The 23588-nt window shown below is 57.7% G+C and overlaps 1 protein-coding gene across 2 annotated transcripts in view; it reads left to right on the top strand.

The window, feature by feature from the left end:
* KCNT1 (potassium sodium-activated channel subfamily T member 1) overlaps positions 1-22836 on the top strand; it is an 89107-nt gene extending 66271 nt beyond the window's left edge. Inside the window, exons 8-32 of one of the 2 annotated variants that reach the window (XM_049832815.1) lie at positions 593-667; positions 1026-1109; positions 1623-1717; positions 3503-3683; positions 3779-3943; positions 4819-4955; positions 5202-5265; positions 6097-6205; positions 6746-6854; positions 7673-7822; positions 7990-8228; positions 9823-10039; positions 10982-11087; positions 11209-11381; positions 11599-11670; positions 11960-12094; positions 12347-12458; positions 13123-13224; positions 13345-13428; positions 13795-13923; positions 14345-14365; positions 14989-15292; positions 17348-17410; positions 20506-20590; positions 21080-22836. In XM_049832815.1, the coding sequence (XP_049688772.1) occupies positions 593-667; positions 1026-1109; positions 1623-1717; positions 3503-3683; positions 3779-3943; positions 4819-4955; positions 5202-5265; positions 6097-6205; positions 6746-6854; positions 7673-7822; positions 7990-8228; positions 9823-10039; positions 10982-11087; positions 11209-11381; positions 11599-11670; positions 11960-12094; positions 12347-12458; positions 13123-13224; positions 13345-13428; positions 13795-13923; positions 14345-14365; positions 14989-15292; positions 17348-17410; positions 20506-20590; positions 21080-21200 (3132 nt within the window). In that variant the 3' untranslated portion in view covers positions 21201-22836. The remainder of the gene's footprint in view (positions 1-592; positions 668-1025; positions 1110-1622; positions 1718-3502; positions 3684-3778; positions 3944-4818; positions 4956-5201; positions 5266-6096; positions 6206-6745; positions 6855-7672; positions 7823-7989; positions 8229-9822; positions 10040-10981; positions 11088-11208; positions 11382-11598; positions 11671-11959; positions 12095-12346; positions 12459-13122; positions 13225-13344; positions 13429-13794; positions 13924-14344; positions 14366-14988; positions 15293-17347; positions 17411-20505; positions 20591-21079) is intronic. The other variant, XM_049832816.1, reaches the window with a different exon arrangement.
* The last annotated feature ends 752 nt before the right edge of the window (positions 22837-23588 follow it).

Genomic DNA, 23588 nt, shown 5'->3' with positions numbered 1-23588 from the left:
GGGGGGCTGCAGATTGACACACACCGAGTTTCCTAAGGTTGGAGACCTGGAGCTGAGCTCGGCAGCGGGACTCCTGCTTGTGCCGAGGTCTGCTGCCTCGGGAGGGAGCAGGCTCTGCTCCAAGCCAGGCAGGGAGAGCCACAAGCTGCCTCCTTTGGACCAAAGCCCCTTAAAATGGCCGAGAAAAGTGACCTGAACAAATGGCATCTTCTCAGGGTCCCTGGGACAGTTGGCAGAAGAGACTCAGACCCTGCGTCACCCGCCCGGTTTGAGTGCCAGCGATCTGTATCAGTCACTCTCGTTCCCCGCCCGTGCCTGAAGTGCTGTTGTCCCCCAGCTTTGGGCAGCAGCAGTGACGGACAGAGGGATGTCGTGGCTGCGGAAAGGACTGAACAGTTCGGGAAGGTTTTACTGATTCCAGCGTGCCTGCTGCCAGCACGGCATCTCTCTCCCGCAGGCAAACCAGAGCATCTTCTGGCTGCTCTGGTGTACTTCCCCCACCTAGCAAGGTCTGTGGCAGAGTGGGAGCTTTTTAATAGTCATTGGCAGATTTTTAAGCTTATTTAATTATTATTTGTTTTTCACTCCTCAGGGGAACATCTGGGAACAGATTTTTCGCATTTCATTCATCCTTGAGATGATCAACACGGTGCCATTTATTATCACGGTGAGGGTTTCCTGGTGAAATTTTAAAACAGCATTAAGTTTAATAAGTACTGTAGTTTTGGTGGTGAAATAAAGAAAAATGGATGTCTGGCCAAGTAGATTTTCAAGCTGGCAGGAAATTTTTGCTTCAGTATTTTTCAATATAGTGACTTCCTCTGCAGTGTTATCCCCAAAAACATCCTCCTTTTCGGCGGCTCCACCGCAGCCGGGGGAGCAGGACAGTGTTTGGTGGCAGCCTCTGCAGAGGCCGCTGCTTAGTTTGGAGATGGACCCCTTCCCGACAGGGCTCATGTTGGCTGTTTATAGCTTTTTCTGATAGAGAACATGGATTTTTCTGCGAGTAACTCTTGCTTTCATAGATCTTCTGGCCTCCTTTGCGGAATTTGTTCATTCCTGTGTTTCTGAACTGCTGGCTTGCCAAGTACGCCCTGGAGAACATGATTGTGAGTGACCCGACGCATCCCCCCCCCTTTCGCCCTGGGTCCCTCTGCCCCGGGGATGCGGTGTGGCCGGGAGGGATGCCCTCACCTGCCGCCAGCTCTCGGGCAGGTTTTGGGCGCTCAGTGCGTGCAGCCGTGCCGGGACGTGAGGCTTCGCCAACTGGCGATGCTGGGCTGTGACCTGTTGCAGAGAAGGAGCCCTTTGGGGTCTGAGCCACCTTGACTCTGTTGGCCGCATATTGACAGGGATAGCCTCTGGCTGTCCCCAGGATATGGTATTTCAGCAGGACGAGATATTTCAGCCGTTCCCACATGCCCACTCGAGCTGTCTGTCCTGGCAGCAGAGCCCAAACCTGCTCACAGAAATGCACATCCCTTTCCAAGGGCCAAATTCTGGCCTGACCTCCATCTGCAGGGGCATTGCTGGAGCCAGCAAGACACCAGTTGGTACTTGGAGGATTACTTTGCCCTCATCCTCCCCAAGTTGGTGAGTCCTCTCCTCTCCTCTCTTCCTAGAATGACCTGCACCGAGCCATACAAAGGACCCAGTCTGCGATGTTTAACCAGGTGCTCATTCTGATCTGCACCCTCCTGTGTCTTGTTTTCACGGGGTGAGTGTTGCTCTTCGTTTCACTAAACCACCTTCTTCATCCAGGGAAACCAGCTTTGCACGTCCCAAGGGTGACTGGTGGAGCCGGGCTTTCGTAGGGCTTACGGGAGGGGGAGGTGGGACCTTCCCAGCTGTGGTGGGACGGCACTGCCAGGACCTAATGACGTGATTTGGGAAGCCAGAGGATGTTCAGTCTTGAAGTGGTGTCTTCTAGCTGGATCTTTCAGCCTGAGAGGTTTGTGTACACTGAAGAAAGCCTAACTGTTTAGGGCTGCTGATTGGACTGAACTCCAAGTCTTTGGCATCCTTTCTTTGCTAATGGGACAAGTTGCAGTTCCTTGGGCTGAATTTTGGAATTAGGGGAGCCATGGCAAGGAGTGTGGCCCAGGTTTCCACATGTGTCCCTGGGCTTTGGCTTGGGCATGGCCACGTCTGCTGGAGCTTTGGGAGACCCCCTGCACCACCAGCCCCCGGCACCGGGCTCCTCCCTGCCTGGCTTCATTCCCCAGGGTACTGAACACTGGCAAGATCAATTCCTATTTTAGAAACTAATTATCGTCCCTAATTATATGATTTTAACAGAAACTTTTGAACGGGCGCACGTGGGGATGAGGGGGTTGTCGGAGGGAGATGGGTGATGTGGACACGCGAGTCCGGGAGCAGGACTGTGAGCGCTGCAGGGTCGAGGGCAGGGACAGCAGCTTCCCGCGGGGACACGGGCTCCGACGTGTGTGACGGCTCATTCGCCAGGACCCATTGCACTCGCTGGCTCCGACCGCGCTCTTCCCTCCCCACCAAGTTACCGTGGCTGCTGAGCTCGTTTGTGTAACAGGCCACTGGGGCTCCTGCTAATTAACTGGGCCCTTTACCCCGCACATTGCCAACAACAAGGGCATCTCTTTAGAAAGGAGTCTGCTCTTCTTGCTGGGTACTTAGCTTTGAATTAGGCTTCTTGACTCTTCCGCTGGCTCCCTTGGTCTGGATTTGCAGCACATAATGCCATTAAGTTGCTGGACGCACAGGAAATTAAGCTTTTAGGCTCATGAGTCTTTGGCAATAAAGATGATCCTCTGATGTGAATGACTAACGCAATTTCGGAGCTCATCAGTGCTCCCTGCCTGTGGCACCTCCTGCCTGCTGGGGCTGTGGACGTGTTTCTTGGTGGATGAGGCAGGGCTGCAATTCGTGTCCAGGACAACTTAGGTGACACTTGTGTTTAGCAAGATGACTTTGAAACTGCAGGTTTGTGGAGTTACACTGTCTGCATATCCATGGGGAGCGAGGCAGTTCTGCGGCACGGCTTTGCAAGGGCAGTGGCACAGGACTGGGAGTGGGCGACAGGATCTGCCTCCTGCCTCCCAGAGCGTGTCCCCCCAGTAACTGAGCGCCCTTCCCGTGGGCCAAGTCCCTCCAGAGCCTTACTGGGACAGCTGCTTGCTTCCACATTTTTGCAATGCAAGGGAAGGGCCCGGGTGACGTTCAACATGTTGTCCATGGCATGGTCTTATTGTGACCCATCACCCGGGACCTAGACTTCCCTGTGCTGCTTTGGTGAGCAACCACATCAAACTAACTCCTTCATCTGTAAATGCCATTAGCTGAATCATTTCTGTTGGTGACATAAATCCGCTGCTGATGCTGACGGCATGTTACAGACTAATTTCTTCTATGGACATGGGTGTAAGTCACCTTCTAGGGTTCCCCGCTGACTTCAGCAGGCACTACGGGCACTGCCTGTCTCCCAGGCAGGGAAGCACTCGCTGTGATGTGTCCTTTCTCCCTTCAGGACCTGTGGCATCCAGCATTTAGAAAGAGCAGGCGAGAAGCTCTCCCTCTTCAAGTCCTTCTATTTCTGCATCGTAACCTTTTCCACTGTGGGCTACGGAGATGTGACACCAAAGATCTGGCCTTCCCAGCTCCTCGTCGTGATAATGATTTGCGTCGCCCTGGTCGTGCTGCCGCTCCAGGTTAGACCAGCGCAGCTGAGGATGGGGAGGGATGCAGAGCCTGCACCCGGGCAGCCCTGCCGATGGGGACATCAGCTCTCTGCCTTCGTTTGCAGTTCGAGGAGCTTGTCTACCTGTGGATGGAGCGGCAGAAGTCGGGAGGCAATTACAGCCGTCACCGTGCCCAGACGGAGAAACACGTCGTCCTTTGTGTCAGCTCCCTCAAGATCGATCTCCTCATGGACTTTCTCAACGAGTTTTACGCCCACCCACGCCTGCAGGTGAGGACCAGGCGTGTTGCCACGCTGTGCTCGGTCAATGCTTGCCCTTGCCAGGCTCATAGCCTTACTGGGCACAGCTGGGTCGCTGCTGGTGGTGAGCGCCCTGCCCAGCTACAGTGGATGTGGCAAAGAATAAGGTAAAACCATCCAGCTCTGCGCTGGGAAGCGCAGGCTGCACTGGCCGAGGAGAGGTGACAAGTGGTACCGTAGGGCCGCCTCGCTTTGCCATCTCAGTGGTGGGGCTCTCGCTGCCTCATGCACCCCGTTTTCTGGCCAGGCCTGTTACAGCAGCGTGTAAGTACAAGGAGAGCATCCAGAGAGACTTTTCTAGGTTGGAGGGCGTCTTTACTCAATGAAGAATCTCGGACAGAAACAGAACATATAATTGTTAAACCTTGGTGGGATTTACCCACCTCTAACTGAAGTATCCCCACATAGTGAGTGCTCTTCAAGCAAATGACTGTGCCTTTCCCTCTCCCCAGGACGAGAGCATCACAGACGTGTTTCAGATTTGCATTTCATTCCAACACTCACATATGCTTCATTACCATCACCCAGCCTTGATTCCACACATTCAGGCTTTAAAATCCTGCTTGTTTCTGTATCTGCAAGAGGCTCCACTTTGCTGTGGGCATGCAGATGTGCCTGCATTGGCTTCATTACGCAGAACAGCGTGGTGAAGCTGCTGATGTGTTTTCCAAAACCCTTGCCAGGGCCGTAAAGCAGGGGCAGGGGGTGTCACGCATGGTGACAACTATCAGAAGCCCCAGAGGACCTGTTCTCTCAGGCAGCAAAACCCCATTCCTCAGCTCGCTGCGGCAGGTTTGTGTGGGACCGCCAGCCTGCTGACCCATGCAAGCCTCTCTCTCTTCCAGGATTACTACGTGGTGATACTTTGCCCGACAGAGATGGACATCCAGGTGCGGCGGGTCCTGCAGATCCCTCTGTGGTCGCAGCGAGTGATCTACCTCCAGGGCTCTGCGCTGAAGGACCAGGACCTCATGAGAGCCAAGTGAGCAAGAGGGACGTGCTGCGCATCCACAGCACCGCCGGTCCTGCCGCGCTGCTGAGCTGCCCGCGGGCCTTGGAGCTGCAGAGGAGGGTCCCCAGTAATGTCAGCCCAGATGCATGACGATGGGCATCCCTGCATGCCTTCACTGGGGTCTTGGAGGGGGCTGGCAGCATCCTGGCTGCTATGGGCAGATGTCCGGCTTTGCTGGCCCGTGCAATTCATGGGGTTGCTGCTCTCTGTTTGCAGGATGGACAACGGAGAAGCCTGCTTCATTCTCAGCAGCCGCAACGAGGTGGACCGCACCGCGGCGGTAAGCCAGGCCTGGGGGATGGCACGGTCGGAGATTATTCATTTCTCAGGCCAGAAGGGACCGGGGTGACTGCTGCATCTTGTCTCTGCGTGGCAAAGGAACGCACTGGGAGGCAGCCAGGGCGAGAGCGTGGGGTTGAGTGCTGAGCTCTGTCCCCTGGGCATCCACACAGGCTATGCACCCCACACTCCTTTGGGCAGCTCACCCCAAAACCTCCTCCCCTAATGCAATCTTATCCTAGCCTGGGCAGAAACTCTGCTGGGAAGATCTTAATTTGAAGCCCTTGGATAGGGACTGAGTGGCAGCAGTGACAGCTCTCGCCGCCGGCTGGTGCCAGGGATGCTGCCCGTGCCGTGGCGGTGGCTCCTGCCTGTCTGTGCTGCCCTGAGCCCACGCAGCCCTGCTGGACGGTCTTTTTTGCAGGTGCTAACGTGCAGAGCAAGAGGTGCCACGCTCCGTCCCTCTGCCAAGGTGCTGCCTGGCTCTTCCCTCCTTTGGCACTTGGCACTCCTGCTTGTAGGGAAACTGCCGAAGGGTCCCTACGGGCAGGGAGTGACTATGGAGAAACATGGGGATGGCACAGGGACACGCAGCAGCACACCGCTGGTTGAGTCCCTGCAGGCTCACCTTCCTTCTGCTGTCCCAGTTTCCCACTGGTGCTGGGTTTTGGGGAGCGGGAGAGGGCGGTTATCCCCCGTTAGCAGCAGGTCTTGGAGGAGCCTTTGCCGTATGTCTCCACGGTGGCTGGGTGCTTTGCAGTTCATTACGGGTGTAGAAGCGTTGGAGAAAAAAGCCAGCAGACAAGTAGCTCTTGATCTTCTCCTTGGCTAGGACCACCAGACCATCCTGAGAGCCTGGGCTGTGAAAGATTTTGCTCCAAACTGTCCTCTCTACGTTCAGATCTTAAAGCCTGAAAACAAGTTTCACGTCAAGTTTGCCGGTGAGTCGGAGGGGCTGTGCGGCGGTGGGCAGCACCGTTCGCTTCGCCGGGCTGGGCTGTCTTACCTGCCATGATAGATGTTTCCAGTGGTGTTTCCATCTCAGAGGAGTCTGTGACCTGGTGCTGAGACTCCTCCCCATTGCTGGAAGATATTTTAGGGCCATCAGCCCCCTTATCATGATGCACACTAAAGCTGGGGGAGAGCTGGCTCCGGGCTGCCCCGGGATGGGCTGCGTGCGGGCACACCAGTCCCATGTGTGCTTGGGTTTGCGTTCCTGCGGACGCAGCGGTGGTGGCCTCGGTGGGCTGGTATCCTCCTGGCTGGTTTCCAGCCTGCATCCCTCTTTTCCTGCCTGCATTAATCCCATTTGTGGTGTTCCCCATGGGCCGTTGATGGGCTGAAAGCCCTCCTGGACTGGCGGCAGGACAAAACACCCAGCCCCCAACACCACCCCAAAATTACCGCGTCCCTGGGCACCAGGCTGGCCAAAGAACCCATCCGTCCCCCTCCCCACCACGATGGTCCCCTCTGCCTTTCAGATCACGTCGTCTGCGAAGAGGAGTGCAAATACGCCATGCTGGCGCTGAACTGTGTCTGCCCTGCCACCTCCACCCTCATCACGCTGCTGGTCCACACCTCCCGCGGCCAGTGAGTGCTGCCCTGCCTGCCCCTGCCTGCCCCTGCCTGCCCCTGCCCTTGCCTGAGCATGGAGGGATGGCAGGACCTGGGGGTCTGCACCCAGAGGCAGAGGGTGGGTGTCTGGGGTAGGTCTGGAGGAGCACAGCGGGACCCAGGACCCCCAGCCAGGTTGGGAGCAAAAGCCAATATTGTAGGGGGAACGTACCAGCGCAGATGGGCTGGCCAACACCACCTTTCCAGAGACTGGGAATAAAAAAATGTCATCTTTATACTGGCATGGTCCCGCTGGTGGGAAGGTTAATTCACAGCCCCTGCAAGGTCGGACCCTGCAGGCTGCTTGGCGGGTTTATATACGGCACAGCTGGAAGGAGCTCTGCCAGCCCAATAAAGCGGTGGTGTGAGTCCTGCGTTCCTTGGCCAGTCAGAAATGCCTGAATTTGGGGTAAAGTGCCATCAGAAGAGTTATGAAACATCATTGCCGGATGAGTCTTGCCCCATGCTCAGAGCTGTTTGCCAACACAGGCTCTGCAGCCCCCCCAGGAGCCCTTGTTAAATAAAACGGCACTTAAAATCAGAAATGAAAACGAGCTCGTCCTCAGCGTGCAAACACGGACAGCTCGTGGAGACACGTCGCTGTAATTTCACCGCTGTTGGGCTAAATGGCAGTTTCAGCGCTTATTAACACTCCCACTGTGCGGCTCTGCCCCGGCAGCTGGCTGGCGTGCCGGGGTCTGTGCCAGCACCAGGGGGTCCCATCCTGGCACCATGTGGGGGTCCCATTCCGGCACCGGGGGTTCAAACCCGACACGCTGCTGCTGTCGTTGCAGGGAGGGCCAGGAGTCCCCGGAGCAGTGGCAGCGAATGTACGGGCGCTGCTCGGGCAACGAGGTCTACCACATCAGGATGGGCGACAGCAAGTTCTTCATGGAGTACGAGGGGAAGAGCTTCACCTACGCCGCCTTCCACGCGCACAAGAAGTGAGGGCAGCGGGGGGGCGATGGGCAGGGGTGGGCAAGGCTTATCTGCCGGTCTGCATCCCTGGGGAGTCGGGGCTGGAGGGAGCTGCGAGGTCCTTTGTGCAGGGACAAAGTCCCGAAGGGGCTTTTCTCCAGCTGTGAATGCCCACGTCGTGCTCCCGGCGCAGGTACGGCGTCTGCCTGATCGGCATCCGGAGGGAGGAGAACAAGAGCATCCTCCTGAACCCCGGCCCGCGGCACATCATGGCAGCGTCCGACACCTGCTTCTACATCAACATCACCAAGGAGGAGAACTCCGCCTTCATTTTCAAGCAGGAGGAGAAGCAGAAGAAGAAGGGCTTTGCGAGGAGAGGCACCTACGACGGCCCCTCCCGCCTGCCCGTGCACAGCATCATCGCCAGCATGGGTGAGTCGGCGGGGTCTCGGCAGGGCGGGGGGACGGCGGGGCTTCCCGGGAAGGGGGGCAGGAGCCTGCACACACCGCTCCGTCTCCTTCGCCAGGTTTGGCTTCGTTTCCTTCCCCAGGTTTGGGTTTATTTTGCTTTTTGCAAACTCCTTGCCATGCTCCCCGCGTCAGTTTTGCTGAAGCCACTGAAAATCCCTTTCCATCCCCTGTCCTGGTCACCTCACCGGTAAAATGCACGCTGCTCCTTGCACCCTGGGTGCTCTCAGCAAGCTCAAATATCATTATTAAAGCTCGTGATGTCCATTATCATTAACAGTATTTGCATAAATCCCCCAAGCCCTGGCTGGAATAATAAATGCCATTGGCCGCATCCTAAATCATGTTTATGATTCACAACCTGATGAAGAGCGTAGTTTGCTCTGCAGCGAGCAGTGCATTTTCGCAAATTAAAAATACCATGAGTCATTACTTCCAGCTTGTATCTGGGGAGAGCAAGTTTTGGGGAGGCTGCGCTGCACGAGCAGATTATATTTCAGGCAAATAATCTATGCGTTTGTACTCATGAGCAGCAATTTGCATAGATTATCTCCCAGCAAGCTGCAAAGCACTTTGCTGAACAGCATTTGTCAGTGTTCTCGTTACATGACTGCTTCGCAGAGGGACCTTTGGCAAAGAGTTTGGCAAAGAGTAATGAGAGGGAGAGAAATTGCGAGAGTGCAAGCAGGGCAGCGGTGCCGAGCGAGCCCAGCATCTGGGCTTTGCTTGCTGGGAAACTCCCCACGTTCCTGCCCATCTACAAATCACTGTTTGGCCAAGACTCAGATGGGAGCCTTGGCGGGGGTTTGTGATGGTGACTCGGTGGCCCTGGTCAATACTTGGTGGATATGTTTGGTTTTTTGGAAGCTGCTGGAGGACAGGATGGGAAGGGCTCTCTTGTCCCAAGTGAAAATCTGGAGCTGATCAAGAGGGATGCAGGAGGTGGATGAGGGTGTTGTGCTGCGTTGGGGGCTGCCCGCCTGCCTCTCCTTGGGGGCTTGAGGACCATCTGGGCAAAGGGGCGTCCCTGGGGAGGGCAGCGTCCCAGCGAGGGGCAGACACGGTGGCATCAGCTTGTTCCTAACCTGGCTGGTGTCTCCCAGAGCCTGCAGGTAGGGGTTAGGCTGGAGGGTTGTCATCTCCGAGATACGTCAGAATAAAAATTACTATAAAGCCAGGTTTCGCAGGTTCAATGCGCAGCGGGCGGGCAAGCGGTTCAACCTGCGCAACGGAGGTGACCACAGCTGGGTGACAGAGAGGGTGACAGTCCCCGGGGCCAGCAGCCTGCACCCACCGCGGGAGCAGCTGAGCCGTGCCCCCAGGGAGATGCTCCACACGGCAATGCCCAGGCGGAGGTAGCTGGTGGGTGCTTTGCCTGCACTCCCCGTGCCCACGAACGGTTTAGCTTCATCTGGGTTGTATGTAACAGGCGGGATGCACGGCCCTGCGTGCTCCACCTCGTCCCCGTGCAGGGCTCGAGGGCGTGATGCTTTGCTGACGCAGCTCTCTTCACCTCCTTATAGCGTGTTTGCTGTGCTTCCCTCCCCACCGTGTCCAGGTACAGTAGCCATGGACCTGCAGAACACGGAGTGCCGCCCCGCTAACAGCAGCAAGCTGGCGCTGCCGGCGGAGAACGGCTCCGGCAACCGCCGGCCCAGCATCGCGCCCGTCCTTGAGCTGGCCGACACCTCGTCCCTGCTGCCCTGCGACCTGCTCAGCGACCAGTCGGAAGACGAGATGACGCAGTCGGACGAGGAGGGGTCGGCGGTTGTGGAGTGAGTCGCCCGCCGTCGGTCGAGCCGTCCCTCGTTTCAGAGACGGGGACCGTTGTCAGTGGTGGGCGTTCGGTGTGCCTGAGGGATGCTCAGGCTCAGCCCCTCTCAGCTTTTGCTCGAGCACGTGAACATCTGTAACACGGGCAACCACCGCTTGGCCGTCAGCCGTTTGGGCTGCTTTGGAGAAGTCTCCTCCGGGTATCAGCGAAGTTGCACCAAGGCAGACACTGCTGGGGATGGGCAGGTTGTTCCATCAGTCCTCTCGCCTCCCTTCACTCACCGACGTGAAGAGGATCCTATTCTCTATTGCACATAAGTAAAAAAATACAAAATAGATATTTACTCCAGCTTTAAAGCTGGTTGTTAGTTTATGACAGCCAGATAAGCACTTGCTTTACTGGTTACCTGTTTGGATGCTGTCATAGCAACGTGGGGAGTTTACTGAGTGTCTGCAAACTCTCACAAATTGGCTTTTAATTCATGTCCACTTTTAGCTGCTGTTTAAATGAAAATTTCTGCTTCTGGTTCCATCAAAAATACAAGTGGTGATTTTTTAAATACCTGTTCACCGAAACAACCTCTAAAAATGGACAATGAGTTTTCTTGCTTCTTTATACGGCTCAGCATTGCCGTCCTCTCCTGGAGGTCACTGCCATGTCTCCCTTCAACTGGGCTAAATGGTCCTATCTGCTGCCTTCTCCACCCGTGCTGGGAACACTGCATATTTACAATCTCATGACCCTTTGCATAGCAAAAATAATTCCAAAATATGTGTATGTTGGAATGTTTCCAGCTGCTGCAGGAGAGTTTTGCAAAGCGTTCGACAGTGATGTGCTTGAATCCTGGGCTGCTGCTATTAGATGTTTTTCCTATGTCTGAGTGTTGTATACGTGGAAAGCTCTCCCCATGTCCTCACGCTGCTGGATTTTCTCTCTGCTGCAGGTACGTGAAAGGCTACCCACCGAACTCTCCCTACATTGGGAGCTCCCCCACTCTGTGCCACCTTCTACCCGAGAAAGCCCCATTCTGCTGCCTGAGGCTGGACAAGGTACGATGGGGCTGCCTGGGGGCTGCAGCCCCCCCAGGAGCGGGACGGCTCCGTGGGTGGGTGGGTGGGTGGGGCGACCGAGAGCTGCACGCTGAGTCCCTGCGCTGCTTTCCCCGCACAGGGCTGCAAGCACAACAGCTTTGAAGACGCCAAAGCCTACGGGTTTAAGAACAAACTGATTATCGTTTCGGCAGAGACGGCTGGGAATGGACTCTATAACTTCATTGTCCCCCTTCGTGCGTACTATCGGTCCCGCAAAGAATTGAACCCAATCGTGTTGCTGCTGGACAACAAGCAAGTGCTTTTCCGTGGATGTTTTCCATGGCACCGAGCCCTCCTCTATGTTTTTGTGGGCATCTCGTTCTGTGGGGATGGGAGCGTGGAGGAATGGCAGTGCCACTGTTGGGTCCTTCGGCTGATGTTGGCCCTGGGGACTCCTGTGTGGGTTCTGTGTCCGTCTTTGCCGCGTGGACTTGCTGAATCTCTTTGCTCTCTGTTGCTCTTCCTCCAGGCCCGAGCACCACTTTCTGGAAGCCATCTGTTGTTTCCCCATGGTTTACTACATGGAAGGCACGATCGACAAGTAGGTTTCCGCCTGTAGCTGCTGTTACTTACGGTGCCTAAATGTGTTGCATTTACCCCAGCCCAGACTTTTGGGTCATCCCATGACAAGCCCCAGGGTTGGTACTGTAGAGCTGAGCCCACCGTTGGCTTCTTAGGTTGTCAGCCCCCCCCCAGTAGATGGGAACAGGTGAAGAACTGGTGGTTGGGAGCAGCCTTGGCTTGCTGTAGCGCTGCGTATTGCAGCGTGCTGCTTCCCTGTGTCGTTTCCAAGGGCTGACCCTGCGCTCTTCTCTTTGGGAACTGCCCAGCCTGGACAGCTTGCTGCAGTGCGGCATCATCTATGCCGACAACCTGGTGGTTGTGGACAAGGAGAGCACGATGAGCGCCGAGGAGGACTACATGGCAGATGCAAAGACAATTGTCAACGTCCAGACCATGTTCAGGTGAGGGGTAACCACTGCCCCGGCTCCATCGTGGCCGCTTACCTCTGCCGGAGACAAGACCGGGAAGGGTGCCGGTGGCTGGGGTGGTGGGACGCATCGGCAGGTGGGCTCGCTCTAGCAAACAGCATCTAATCAGCTATTTCTGACCTCAGACGGGCACGGGGATGGTTTTGGTCTTCCTCAGCCTTTAAATGCAGGGAGTGCTCTCACTTCTGAGTGAGCTGCAGGACAACAGGTCTCTTTCCATCGCAGGCTCTTCCCCAGCCTCAGCATTATCACAGAGCTGACCCACCCCTCCAACATGAGGTTTATGCAGTTCAGAGCAAAGGACAGTTACTCGCTTGCCCTTTCCAAGCTAGAAAAGGTAAGAGAAGGTCTTCCCCTGCATGCGGGGCCTGGGAAGTCAACGCTGAGAGTGACTACATTTGAGCTCCTCAAGGTCCTGTGCTCTTCTGGACGCTGCAGCTACCATAGTTAGTGTGCATCTACCCGAGATAACCTGCAGCAAACGAATAAGTGGGCAGGTGATCTTTGGACTAGCTACCTCCTTCTATGTACAGGGGGCTGGAGTTTGTGCTGCTTTGCCTAGTGCTGTGCTGGGCACACTGGATCTCTGAACCGGGTTTAATGCTGTGATTGCAGTAAGGAAGGAGGGGCAACGGAGTCCCTGTGCTGAGACAGATCTTCTGACAAGGGAGAAAATACCCCTGAACCAGACACTGGGATATGTGAAAGGGCCACATCCAGCCCGTGCCAAAACCCCCGACCATCTCTCACACATTTCCATGGAGAAAAAAACCCCCTCTTTCACCCAGTGTAAGGATGCTGCCCTGGTTCCCTCCTGGCACACCCACCAGAAACGCTACGCTGGTGTCCTCCCATTTTCATGAGTCTTCTAGTTTCTGTGCAACCTGTGTGCGTGGGAGGTTGAGTGGTTTTTCTTTGCTAAATGCCCTGGAAGGATGTGAACAAGCCCCTGCCAGTGCTGTTTGCCTGTGAGTGTTCACATCTTCCCCTTCCTCTTCCAGAAAGAGCGAGAGAATGGCTCCAACCTGGCCTTCATGTTCCGGCTGCCCTTCGCGGCCGGGAGGGTCTTCAGCATCAGCATGCTGGACACGCTGCTCTACCAGGTGAGAGCCCGACAGGCTCTGGGTAATGCATCCCTGCACCTGCCGCCACCCCTTTGCGTCTCCCAATGAATAACTGAGCAAACCTTTTCTCCGGCTTCCTGCCCAAATGTCTCCCTCTAGTCGTTTGTGAAGGACTACATGATCACCATCACTCGGTTGCTTCTGGGCCTCGACACCACGCCGGGCTCCGGCTACCTCTGTGCGGTAGGTGCCAAGTCCCGCCGGATTCAAACCATCGGGCCAAGTCATCGTGGATCTGGTGGGTTCTGTCGCTCTGCGCACGGTGGGGTGGAAAGTTCCCCTCTTCTGGGGAACCTTGCCAGGTCATCGCTGCCCTCCATTGTGTGCGGGGAACATCAGCGCTACCAAAAGCCCAAGAGTTGCCAGCTGCCCAAAGTCCCTGGTCTGAAAGCTGAGGTTGGAAATTGCCCCTGGTCTTTTTTGTGGAATCCGGCTCGCTTTTGGGATTGACATGGATGAGCCGGTGTGAAGCGCGGGACCAGCCCCGAGGTGCTCCTCAGCGGGCTCTGCAGGGCGCAGGGCGGTTGATGTTTGTCCTCTGTTGCTCAGATGAAGATCACTGAAGATGACCTCTGGATCCGGACGTACGGCCGCCTCTTCCAGAAGCTCTGCTCCTCCAGCGCGGAGATTCCCATCGGGATTTACAGGACGGAGTCGCACATGTTCGCAACCTCCGAGGTGGGGGCACGGTGGTGGCGTGTGCCAGGAAGGGGCTGCTGGTGGTCCCAGCCGAGCATCACTGCCCGGCAGAGATGTGGTCCGTGAGGCCGGCCGGGTCCGTGAGGCCCCTCGGAGCTGGTTGCAGCAGCGGTGGGGAGGAGCGAGGGGAGGGGAAGCTCTGCCTTCGCTTCGTTAGCGGCCCCACGTCTGCGTTATGGTCGTGGTGTCCTGGTTCCCCAGCCGGGTAAGCTGGGTCGGTGTAAATGCCCGTCTCTCCGGGCAGCAGCCTGGCTGTGGGCCAGCGGGGGGGATTTTCTCGGCACAGCTCCTCAGTGCCGCGTGGCACCGAGTTCCTGGGAAGCTGGGGGCATGTGGTACGGCAGAGCTGCCCGTTTGCCGGGCTGACACTTTATTTTTCCTTCCTTTTCCCCTGCTGCAGCCCCACGACATCAGAGCGCAGGTGAGTGCCGCTCAAATCCAGCTGCCGGGCGTTCGAGGGGGGTGTTGGGCATTACGGCATGGCGCTGCCTGTCCCCGTGGAAGGGTGATGCCGGCTGAGCCTTGGCAGTCCGGGAATACAAAAGTCCTTGGTGCCCTGAAGTATAATTAACTGGGATAAGTGCAGGGGAGTGAGCCAGGCTCTGTTTTAAATACCTTCCATTTTCAGCTTTGTAGGAAGCAGCTACAGGGAGCTGAAAGTTGACGTTAATTAAATGCAATCCACCTCTTTCTTAGAGATGCTTTAAACTGCTTTATTAATAAATTCCTGCTCACCAGTGGGGATTGCTCTGTCGGAGGTGCGGCAGCACGTCTGCGGTAAGATGAAAGAGGAGACAAGGGCACGACTGTCCCTTGGGCAGCCCAGACATAATCGTGGGAGAGATGTCAGGCGCCCGTTAGTCTCCACTCGCTGCTTATCCCAAATCTGCCGGCCAGGTAGTTTTAGCAGTACGGAGATGGTGTGCCGGGAGAGCGCGTGTGGGTCAGAGAAAGGATCCCATCCCATGGGAGAGATCCCACCCCACCAGGGATAGGACAGGCTCTTTTGGGGTTCCCTCCGCCCGTGACCTGCTGGGCTTCCAGTCACAGATCTCAATCAACGTCGAGGACTGCGAGGACACAAAGGACGTCAAGGAGCACTGGGGCATCAAGACCAGCCACCACAGGAACTCGTGCTCCAGCGACCAGTCCGAGCACCCGCTGCTGCGCCGCAAGAGCATGCAGTGGGCACGCCGGCTGAGCAGGAAGGGCAACAAGCACTCCAGCAAGACGGCCGAGTGGATCAGCCAGCAGCGCCTCAGCTTGTACCGGCGCTCCGAGAGGCAGGAGCTTTCTGAGCTTGTCAAAAACCGTATGAAGCACCTGGGCTTGCCCACCACCGGGTACGGTAAGTGCCGTTCGGTTGCGCTTCTCTGCGGTGGTGCATCCCGCTCACGGGCTCCTCAGGTAACCCTGTGCCGAGCCTAACCCCATGCCAAGCCTAACCCCAAGCCGAGCCTAACCCCCATGCCGAGCCTAACCCCCATGCTGAGCTTAACCCCAAGCCGAGCCTAACCCCAAGCCGAGCCTAACCCCATGCCGAGCCTAACCCCAAGCCAAGCCTAACCCCGCAGGCGCTGCCGGGCCTGGCTCTGAGCGGCACCTCATTCCCCGGCTTGCTTGTGCTTCTGCAGACGAGCACATTCAAGGCTGGGGTCCCGCGGTGCAAAGCCCCCTCGCCTGCCACCCCCCCCAGCCGACTGCAGGCAGCCGCCCCTATTTTGGGGCTCTGGGATGGGTCCAGGCAGGAGTTTGCAGCGGCAGAGTAACTCACCCTTCTGCCTGCAGCTGGACTGAGCACCGCCATGCAGCCTTCGGGTGCGATGCCCTGTTTGCCCCCCCCCAGCTTTCTGGCCATGCAGAAACGGTGGTTCAGTACACGCTGACTCCAAGTCAGCAAAACCCGTCTGCCCGAGAGCCCCCCTAGTGCGGCAGGGAGAGGTGAAGCCCCGTCAGCTGGCGGAGACCCCTCTTGTTATAGACTTTTATCCTTCATGAAACTCTTCCATGGAAAACACTTCGGTAGCTACAGGGCTGAGTGGTTTGCTTCATTGCGCGTGAAACCGGTGTCTGGCTGTGATGAACCCGCACGGCCCCGGGGCGTCCGCAGCGCTCGGGGTCCCTCCGTGCAGCCGCATTTCTCGTGAAGCTTCTCACCCGCCCGTCCCGTCGGTGCTGGCGTCTGTGTCTCCCCTGGACGATTCCCCACCCCGTGGTTATGACAAAGTCTGTAGCCCACAGCTTCCTTGGTTCGTTTGGTTTGGTTGGGTTTTTTTCCTTTCTTTCTTTTAAGCCATCCTGTGCTGCTGCCTGTTTGCTCCATCCTCGAAGAGCGTCCGTCCATCCCGTGCCAGCCCCTGCCCGCACACCGTGCCCCAGCGGGGACGGGGGCCGATTTCAGGAGGCAGAGGGGGGATTCCTCCTCTCCCATCTTGGCTTCTCCCTCGCAGCCCTTCAGGCGCGTGAAAGAGGAGGAGAAAATGTAAAGAGATGCAGCGCAGGAGGGTTTGGAGTGGAGGGGAGGGAGGCAGGAGAGCCGGCTGGCAGCAGGACAGAGGGGGCACAGGGCATGCCAGGGGAGGGCTTGCAGCCCTGCATCCCCCCCTCTCTTTTTTTTCCTATATTACTAGTCCTAAAAGTTTCTGCTGCTTTTTCTGGTGGACTTCCAGCTCCCTGCAGCTCTGTTGCGGGATCCGGAGCGTGGCTGATGGCGTGCACCGCCTTAAAAAAAGCTGTTTTACCCAGCTGCTGGGCGTAGGAAGCTGGGAAGCAGGGTGCACCCAGAGCACAGCCCACGCACCCAAAGCAAGATCTGCAGCAGCGGGTGCTGCGGAGGGCAGGCCGTGGTGTGGCATCCCCTGCAAACGCAGGCAGAGGTTAAAGCAAAGGCAGCTTCCCTGCCTGTACGGCCTCGGTTGAGGATCCCGACGGGCCGCCCCGCAACCAGCCCCGCCGGGATGCTCGGGGCGCCGTTGGCTGGGTTAGCATCAGAGTTTGCATCCTTCTCCTGGCCGATCCGGCAAATTTTGGCTGGAGCAAACCGGGGGAGCTCCGGCAAGCGAAGAGGCAGCGGGGGGTGCAGGACCCGTCTCCCGTCAGGAGACGCTGGACCAGGGCGCTGGGCACGGCGGGGGGACCGGCAGCTCCCTAGCCCCTGCGGCACGTCTGCGAGCGGCCGTGCTGGGACTGTGCGTTGTCACCGTGTGTCACCGTCAGTGTCTGGACACCCGTGGCGTTTTGGAAGGACACATTGCTCTGCCTTCTCCCCCTTTCCATTTTTTTTCTTTTGCTCATTTTATTGCTGCAGTGCAGGAGCTCGTCTCTGATATTTGCCGAATCATGGCTTGCTGACCTCTCTCTCTCTCTCTGTTTATGTCTGTGCCTTTCCCTGTATGTTCTGTAGAGGATGTAGCAAATTTAACAGCCAGTGATGTGATGAATCGGGTAAACCTGGGATATTTGCAAGGTAATTCCCTTTCCCTGGGAGTCCCGCGTGACTCACGGCGTGCAGCGTACAACAAGATCATGCCAGCTAAGCCCAAACCACACCCTTGCCGGTTTTCACCTTAGATACCCGAGCCTTTCAAGCACTAATTTGTTGGGTGGCCTTGGAAATTAAAAGCCCGTCCTGCAACGGCGGTGCAAACACATGGCTCTGCGAAGTCATGGAGATAAAAACCTCAGGGACCCTTTTCTAGTTGAATTCTTACAGGGAAATCGCAGCCCTCGGCTGTCATTAAAAGAAACCCTCCCTCCATTGCTCTGTAAGTTGGGTTTTGGTCTGTAAAGCCAGTGGCAATTCGAGGAGGGGATTTGCGGAGGGGGGACCCGAGCGCAGCGGAGCTGCCGGTGTGTGCTGCGATGAGATGCTGGAGCTCCTGCACCGGCCCCTTCGCCTCTTGACCGTACGTGGGTCGGCCGCAGCTCAGCGGCAAGGCAGCGCTTGGAAAGCCCTTTGCAATCCTTGGTTTGCGTTCCTGGATGACTCTCAAGCGTTAGCAGACCCTGTTTTCTAACCGGGGGTGGGTGGGGGGGGTGGTGCTGGGCTGGGCGCGAGGCGGCAGCAGCAGCAGCAGCCGCGGGTGCCACCCGTGCTGCAGACACCCCAGGGCACCTCGTTGGCATCTGCAGGGTTATTGCATCATTTACACCTTTACGCTGTGGTGTAAAGTGCCCTGGAAAGGCCCCTTTTTACCACAGCAGCCTAGAGGTTAGCGGTAGCCCGACCTAGCTGTGTTTTAGGCTTCACTAGTCCATGCTTAAGGTGAAAAGTTGGCATTTTCCTATAAACTGTGTCCTTCATCAGAGAAGCAGCCCCAGCTGGGGCTCATGGAAGCCCCACGCCAGCAGAGTATATTGCCAGCTGGGCGGCGGGTGCTGGGCAGAGCTCAGACCCCGCTGGTATCTCCCCCCCCTTCCCGCAGAAGAGCTGGGGCTGAGCGAGAGCCAGTCTCCTGGCGCGGAGGGGCCCAGCACCGTTAATTCACCCCAGCTGCCCGCTAAACCAGGAGAACCCACGGGTGAACGTCCGCCGTGGTGGCATCGCTGCCGGGGGGGGCTGCGTTGGCTGCTCCCACCACCCCCCCTACCACCCCCCCCGTCAAAAAAACCCCAAAAATATCGCTGGAGGGTGCCGCTGGGCTGAGCCCTGCCGCTGTGCCGCAGGGGACGATATGGCAATATACTTGGTGGGTTTAGCAGTGCCTGGCTCGGCTGCATGGGGGGTCAGGAAAAGGTGCTTCCATGGAGCAGGGAAACCTGCCACGAACCAGGGCCCTTCCCCGCCTCCCCCGTCATGGCAAACCCCGTGTCTCCCGTCGGGTCCCAGGGTCCGTGTGCCTCCTGTGCCCCAGCATTGCCACCCCCTGTCCCCTCCTCGCTGTAAGGCTGAGCACTGGGATGGCCGAAGCTCTCCGGCTCCTCGAGGGACCGGACGGCACCTGGGGCTGGGCACCCCGACCCAGTTTAGGGGGGGTCCCGCACGGCACCTCCCCAGTCATCCACTGGCTGCGGCACCTTCTGTGGCTTCAGAGGTGCCAGGGAGGTGTCTGAGCAGCAAAATAAGGGTCTCATGCCCCCCCTGCAAGCGCTGCTGTGTGCAGTACCGGTGTGGTCCAGCCGCGGCGATGCTCTGGGGCTCATCTGGACCAAACCTGTGGCAAAGGCAGCCCAGGGCAGGACCTGTTTGCATCCCTGGTGGCTGCGGCGGCTTGAGCTTCTGTGGCTCAGCTCACGGCTCGAGAAAAGCCCCGCTTCAGAGGTTTCGCCCCAGTCCCGAGGCTGAAGAGAAGTGGTACTCCTCGCCCACGGGCTGGCTTGGCCACCCCGCTGTGCCTGGGGTGATCGCGCACCCATGGGTCCTGTGTCCCGCCGGGTGGCAGGGCAGCCTTTGACCGGACGATCCGCTCCAGATTGTGGCCGGGGCAGGGGGGACGGTAGGGATGGGATGGTGGGAACGGCAGGACAGGTCTGCAGGGAGCAGCCCCCAGCCCGGAGCTAACGCCTGTCCCAGGGGCCGGTCCCTGGTCCTGCTGCCCACCAGACCGAGCTCCATTTGGCCGACATGGGCGAACATCTGGTGTACACTGGTGCTGCTCAGAGGAGCCTTTCTAGTAGCCCGGAGAGGCGTCCCAGTGACGAGCCTTGCAGCGAGCTGGTGTCCCGCCGCGCTCATCACGCTGCCCCTGGCGTCCGTCTGTCCATCCCCTCTCCATCCTGTCCATCCGCACCCAGTTACTCAGTCTGTAAATGGTGTTATTTGTCGCAGCTTCCACCCCCTCCCCGGCCGCCCGCAGCCTTGCACCCCCATTCATTTCACCCATGATCTTGTTCTCAGCTATTTCAGAAAGCGCAGGCCCCCCCCCCCCCGGCCTCGAGGCCGCCCGTTTGCCCTGCACAGCACCCATGGGTGCTGCTCTTGGTGGCCCCGAGACCCCCGGGAGGTCACCGTAGTTTAGAGCCGTCCCCGAATGGCATCGATGGCTCTGAAACTCCACGGAGGCGGTTTCCCTTCGGCAGGAGAAAGAAGCAATCTTTGAACTAAATCCTCTTGCTGGATGATGCTAAATTAAGTAATTCAAGCAGGGGACAAGCGGGCAGAGCGTTCGAGCGGCCCGGGGGGGGTTTGGCTGCCCTGACCCAGTGGTTGGAGTCATTGCGCTATACCTAACATGGCAAGACTAATCTGTTCCCTTTTTTTGCACTAAACCAAGGTAAGACATCTTCCTTTTTTTTGGGGAGGGGAGCGGGGACTTCGAAGAGTTACGTCTGCCAAGCCCCTGGGCTGTGCCGGGTGGGGGGAGCGGCTGGGGAGGCGCGGAGGGAGGCGGCAGTGATATTGTCGGTGCTCTCGCGGTGGCAACGCCATCGCCTCCGGCCTCCCCCAGTGAAGGGACCCATTTGCTGTCCTTGGGGACGAGCCGTGACTTCTCGGAGCCAGGTGCTCGGGGATGCTGCAGCGGGGCTGCGGGAGGGAGGCAGGGCCACCGGGCTATCTGTCGGGGTGTCCGTTGGGGCGTCTGTTGGGGCATCCCTCACCAGCCCTTTCCCCTTCTCTCGCAGATGAGATGAACGACCACCAGAACACCTTGTCCTACGTCCTGATCAATCCTCCCCCGGACACACGGCTGGAGCTCAACGACATCGTGTAGGTGCTGCCCCCCATACCTCCCCCCCATGGGCTTCCCCCCAGGCAAGAGCGCTCCCCGTGCCCCCAGACCTGCCCCAGCGCCGTGGGCTGACGCCCTTGCATTTCTTGCCGTGATTTCTCATAAAAACCAGTGGGTTTTGCCTCCTTCCCAGGCTGTTTCCCCTCCCCATGATCCTGAGGAGCACCCAAATTGCCCCAGCCCCAGCTTCGCTCATCACTGCTCCGACCTGGATGCATGGAGGTTTTCCCTTGCCTTTTGCCGCCGTGCAGCACCCGCAGAAATAACTCCTCATTATTTTAACAGCTGCCTTCCCGCCACGAGCAGCAGGTCCCAGCAAAACGCCGTGGGGCATCCCCGCACGTCCCGGCCTCGAGGATGGGCCAGATCGCAATTTAGGGGTTGCACAGCTCCCTCCTGCCATTGGGGAACTGGGGGAATGGAGGTGGGGGGGGGTCCCACTGGCGTAACCGTGCTGTGCCCCGCAGGTACCTGATCCGCTCCGACCCGCTGGCCCACGTGGCCAACGATGGCCACAGCCGCAAGAGCAGCTGCAGCAACAAGCTGGGCTCCTGCAACCCCGAAACGCGCGACGAGACCCAGCTGTGAGCAGCCCCCCCCCCCCCCCTGCACCCCACGCCCTTGCCGGGGGCCGCTGGGCTCCGGGGAGAGGCGGTGAAGAAGAAGAGGACGGCCAGCCGGAGGGGAAGGCTGCTGCCGCCCGCGGGTGCCCGTTGCCCCGGGGGAAGGCGATGCCCGGCCGGGCTTTGCGCCGTGGAAGGGATGCCGGGATCCCCCCTGGAGGGACGGGACAGCCGGACAGACAGACAGCCGGCCGTCGTACGCCCCGTGGCTTTTAACTTTTTATACGAATACCGCAACTAGTGAGAAAGTTTTCGCTGGTGCTGGTGGGACGTGGCTGAGTCCAGATGGCAACTGACCCTGCGCGAGCAGGAGGACTGTGTTTCATAGTGCCCCCAGATGATGCACGTTGTTTGCATTTGATGGGGCTTGTCGATACAAGAGCAAAACTGCCCCAAACCCTTCCTCCTCCTCCTCCTCCTCGCCCTTTGCCAGGTATCCCCCAGGGTACCCCAACTTCTGCTTTTTCACTCAACTCATGTTCTTCATCCTCTGTTGGTTTTCTGTTACGGACGTCGATGCGAGGAGCGCTCGGAGCTGCGCCGGGAGGCAGGGAAGGACTCACCGGTGGCCGCGGGATGGATGGATGAATGGAAGGAACAAGGTGGGATGAAGCGGGACAGGGTGGGACGGGGCGGTGCAGCCCCCTCCGGTGCCTCCAATGCATTTTGACATCTCCAAACCAATCCCAGGGGACCGAAAGCCGCCCCATCCCTGCGGCAATGCCTCTCGTCACCCGTGCCCCGGCTGCGGACACGGTGCCCCTGGGTTTGCGACCCCACCGAGCTCGTCCCCCATTGCTACTGCTGTCGGGGCTGACTGGGGAGGGGGGGACACGAGGGACTTGGGGGGTCCCTGTACTGGGGAGGGGAGTGGGGTGGGGCAGGCTGGTGGGGGACACGCACCTTTGGGTGTTGTGGGTTGGCGTCTCGGCTCAGCCCCTTCCCCTCCTTCCCGGGGCAGTTTGGGGTCCGACACCCCCCCGGCGAGCGCCGCCTGGACACGGCTTCAACCCCTTCCCCTCCCCTGGGTCACGGACCAGTGAGACCATTAAAGGCAGCGGGTTCTGCCCGGGCCCCCCCCCCCCCAGCCCTCCGTGGGCACCCTGGCAGCTCCTCCGGTCCTCGCTCGACTTTATAAGCCAGCAGAACCGTCCCAGCGGCTTCGCCTGCAGCAGAGGTGCATGAATGTACAGAGCAGCGTTAAACCCTCCACCGCCGCATCGCGTACGCTGGCCAAGCGCTTTCGGTCTGCACCGGCCGACCCGTAGAGACCTTTCGATAGCAGAAACACAAGATGTATTTTCCATCTATTTTTGCACACTTTACAACGTTGATGTGTAAAGGTTTTATTTGATTGCCAAGTGAATAACCCAGTTGTTAACTTTATATACTTTTACGTTCATATATTAAAACTCCAATGTGATTTTTTTTTTTTTTAAAACAAGAAGCCTGTAAAGCACAACATCACCATGAAATCCCATCAGCCATCCTGGACTTGCTGCCAGCTGAATGGTTTATTGCCATTAACATTTGCCGTTCGTTGCCCATGACACCCCCAATAAAAGTTGTTTACAAAAAAAAAAAAAACCAAACAAACCCACCCCCCCACCAAAAAACCCCCCACCTGTTTAAAATTGCGGTTGTAAGCAGTTGGTGAGATGTCCTGGGGCAGCCCCAGCCCGTGGGGATGTGCTGCCCGCCCCGTGGGAAAGCAGCGATGGGAGAGAAACGTGTGGGTGAGGAACGGGGATGCCCGGGGTGGGGGGTAGGACCCGTCCGGGGGCTGGCATTGCCTCGAGAAGGTGAGAAAGACCTTCTGGGCCTGGATGGGGTTTGGGGTCAGTCTTTTTAATTTTTTTAATTGCTATTTTTTCCCCTATGTGCTGGCCACGAGGCCCTGGGTGACCTGTACTGGGCACCGTCAGCTGACGGTACGTCACGGGCTCGGAGAGGAACCGCAGGTAAAAGCAACGAGCCCAGCCCGACCCTTTGGCTACACTTAGGTGTGGCCACAAACAGAACTGGCTCTGATGCTGTTTTGGGTTGTTGGGGTTTTTTTATTATTAATTTTTTATCTATTCAGTTAAGGCAGATACATGTTGTTTTATTTATTTCTGTTGGTAAGTTAGCATGCCAAAAATATCATTTAAAAGAAAAAAAAAGTTGTTGTAGGCTAAAAAGCGAGCGCGGTTGAAGTACTTAAGCACATGTCGGGTCTGTGTTAACGCCTCAAGATGCTCAGATAACTCCAGAAATGCCTCTTCACGTGTTAATGTATTTAATGGTCTAGATTTCAGACAGGTCATTTTCCAATCCCCACTTAGCTTTCATGGGAGAGTGGAACAAAGCAGTA

The sequence above is a fragment of the Accipiter gentilis genome, chromosome 29 (genome assembly GCF_929443795.1).
Source record: "Accipiter gentilis chromosome 29, bAccGen1.1, whole genome shotgun sequence".
Taxonomy (NCBI): Eukaryota; Metazoa; Chordata; class Aves; order Accipitriformes; family Accipitridae; genus Astur; species Astur gentilis.
The sequence above is the reverse complement of the archived record's forward strand: the minus strand, read 5'-3'. Positions and strand labels throughout refer to the sequence as shown.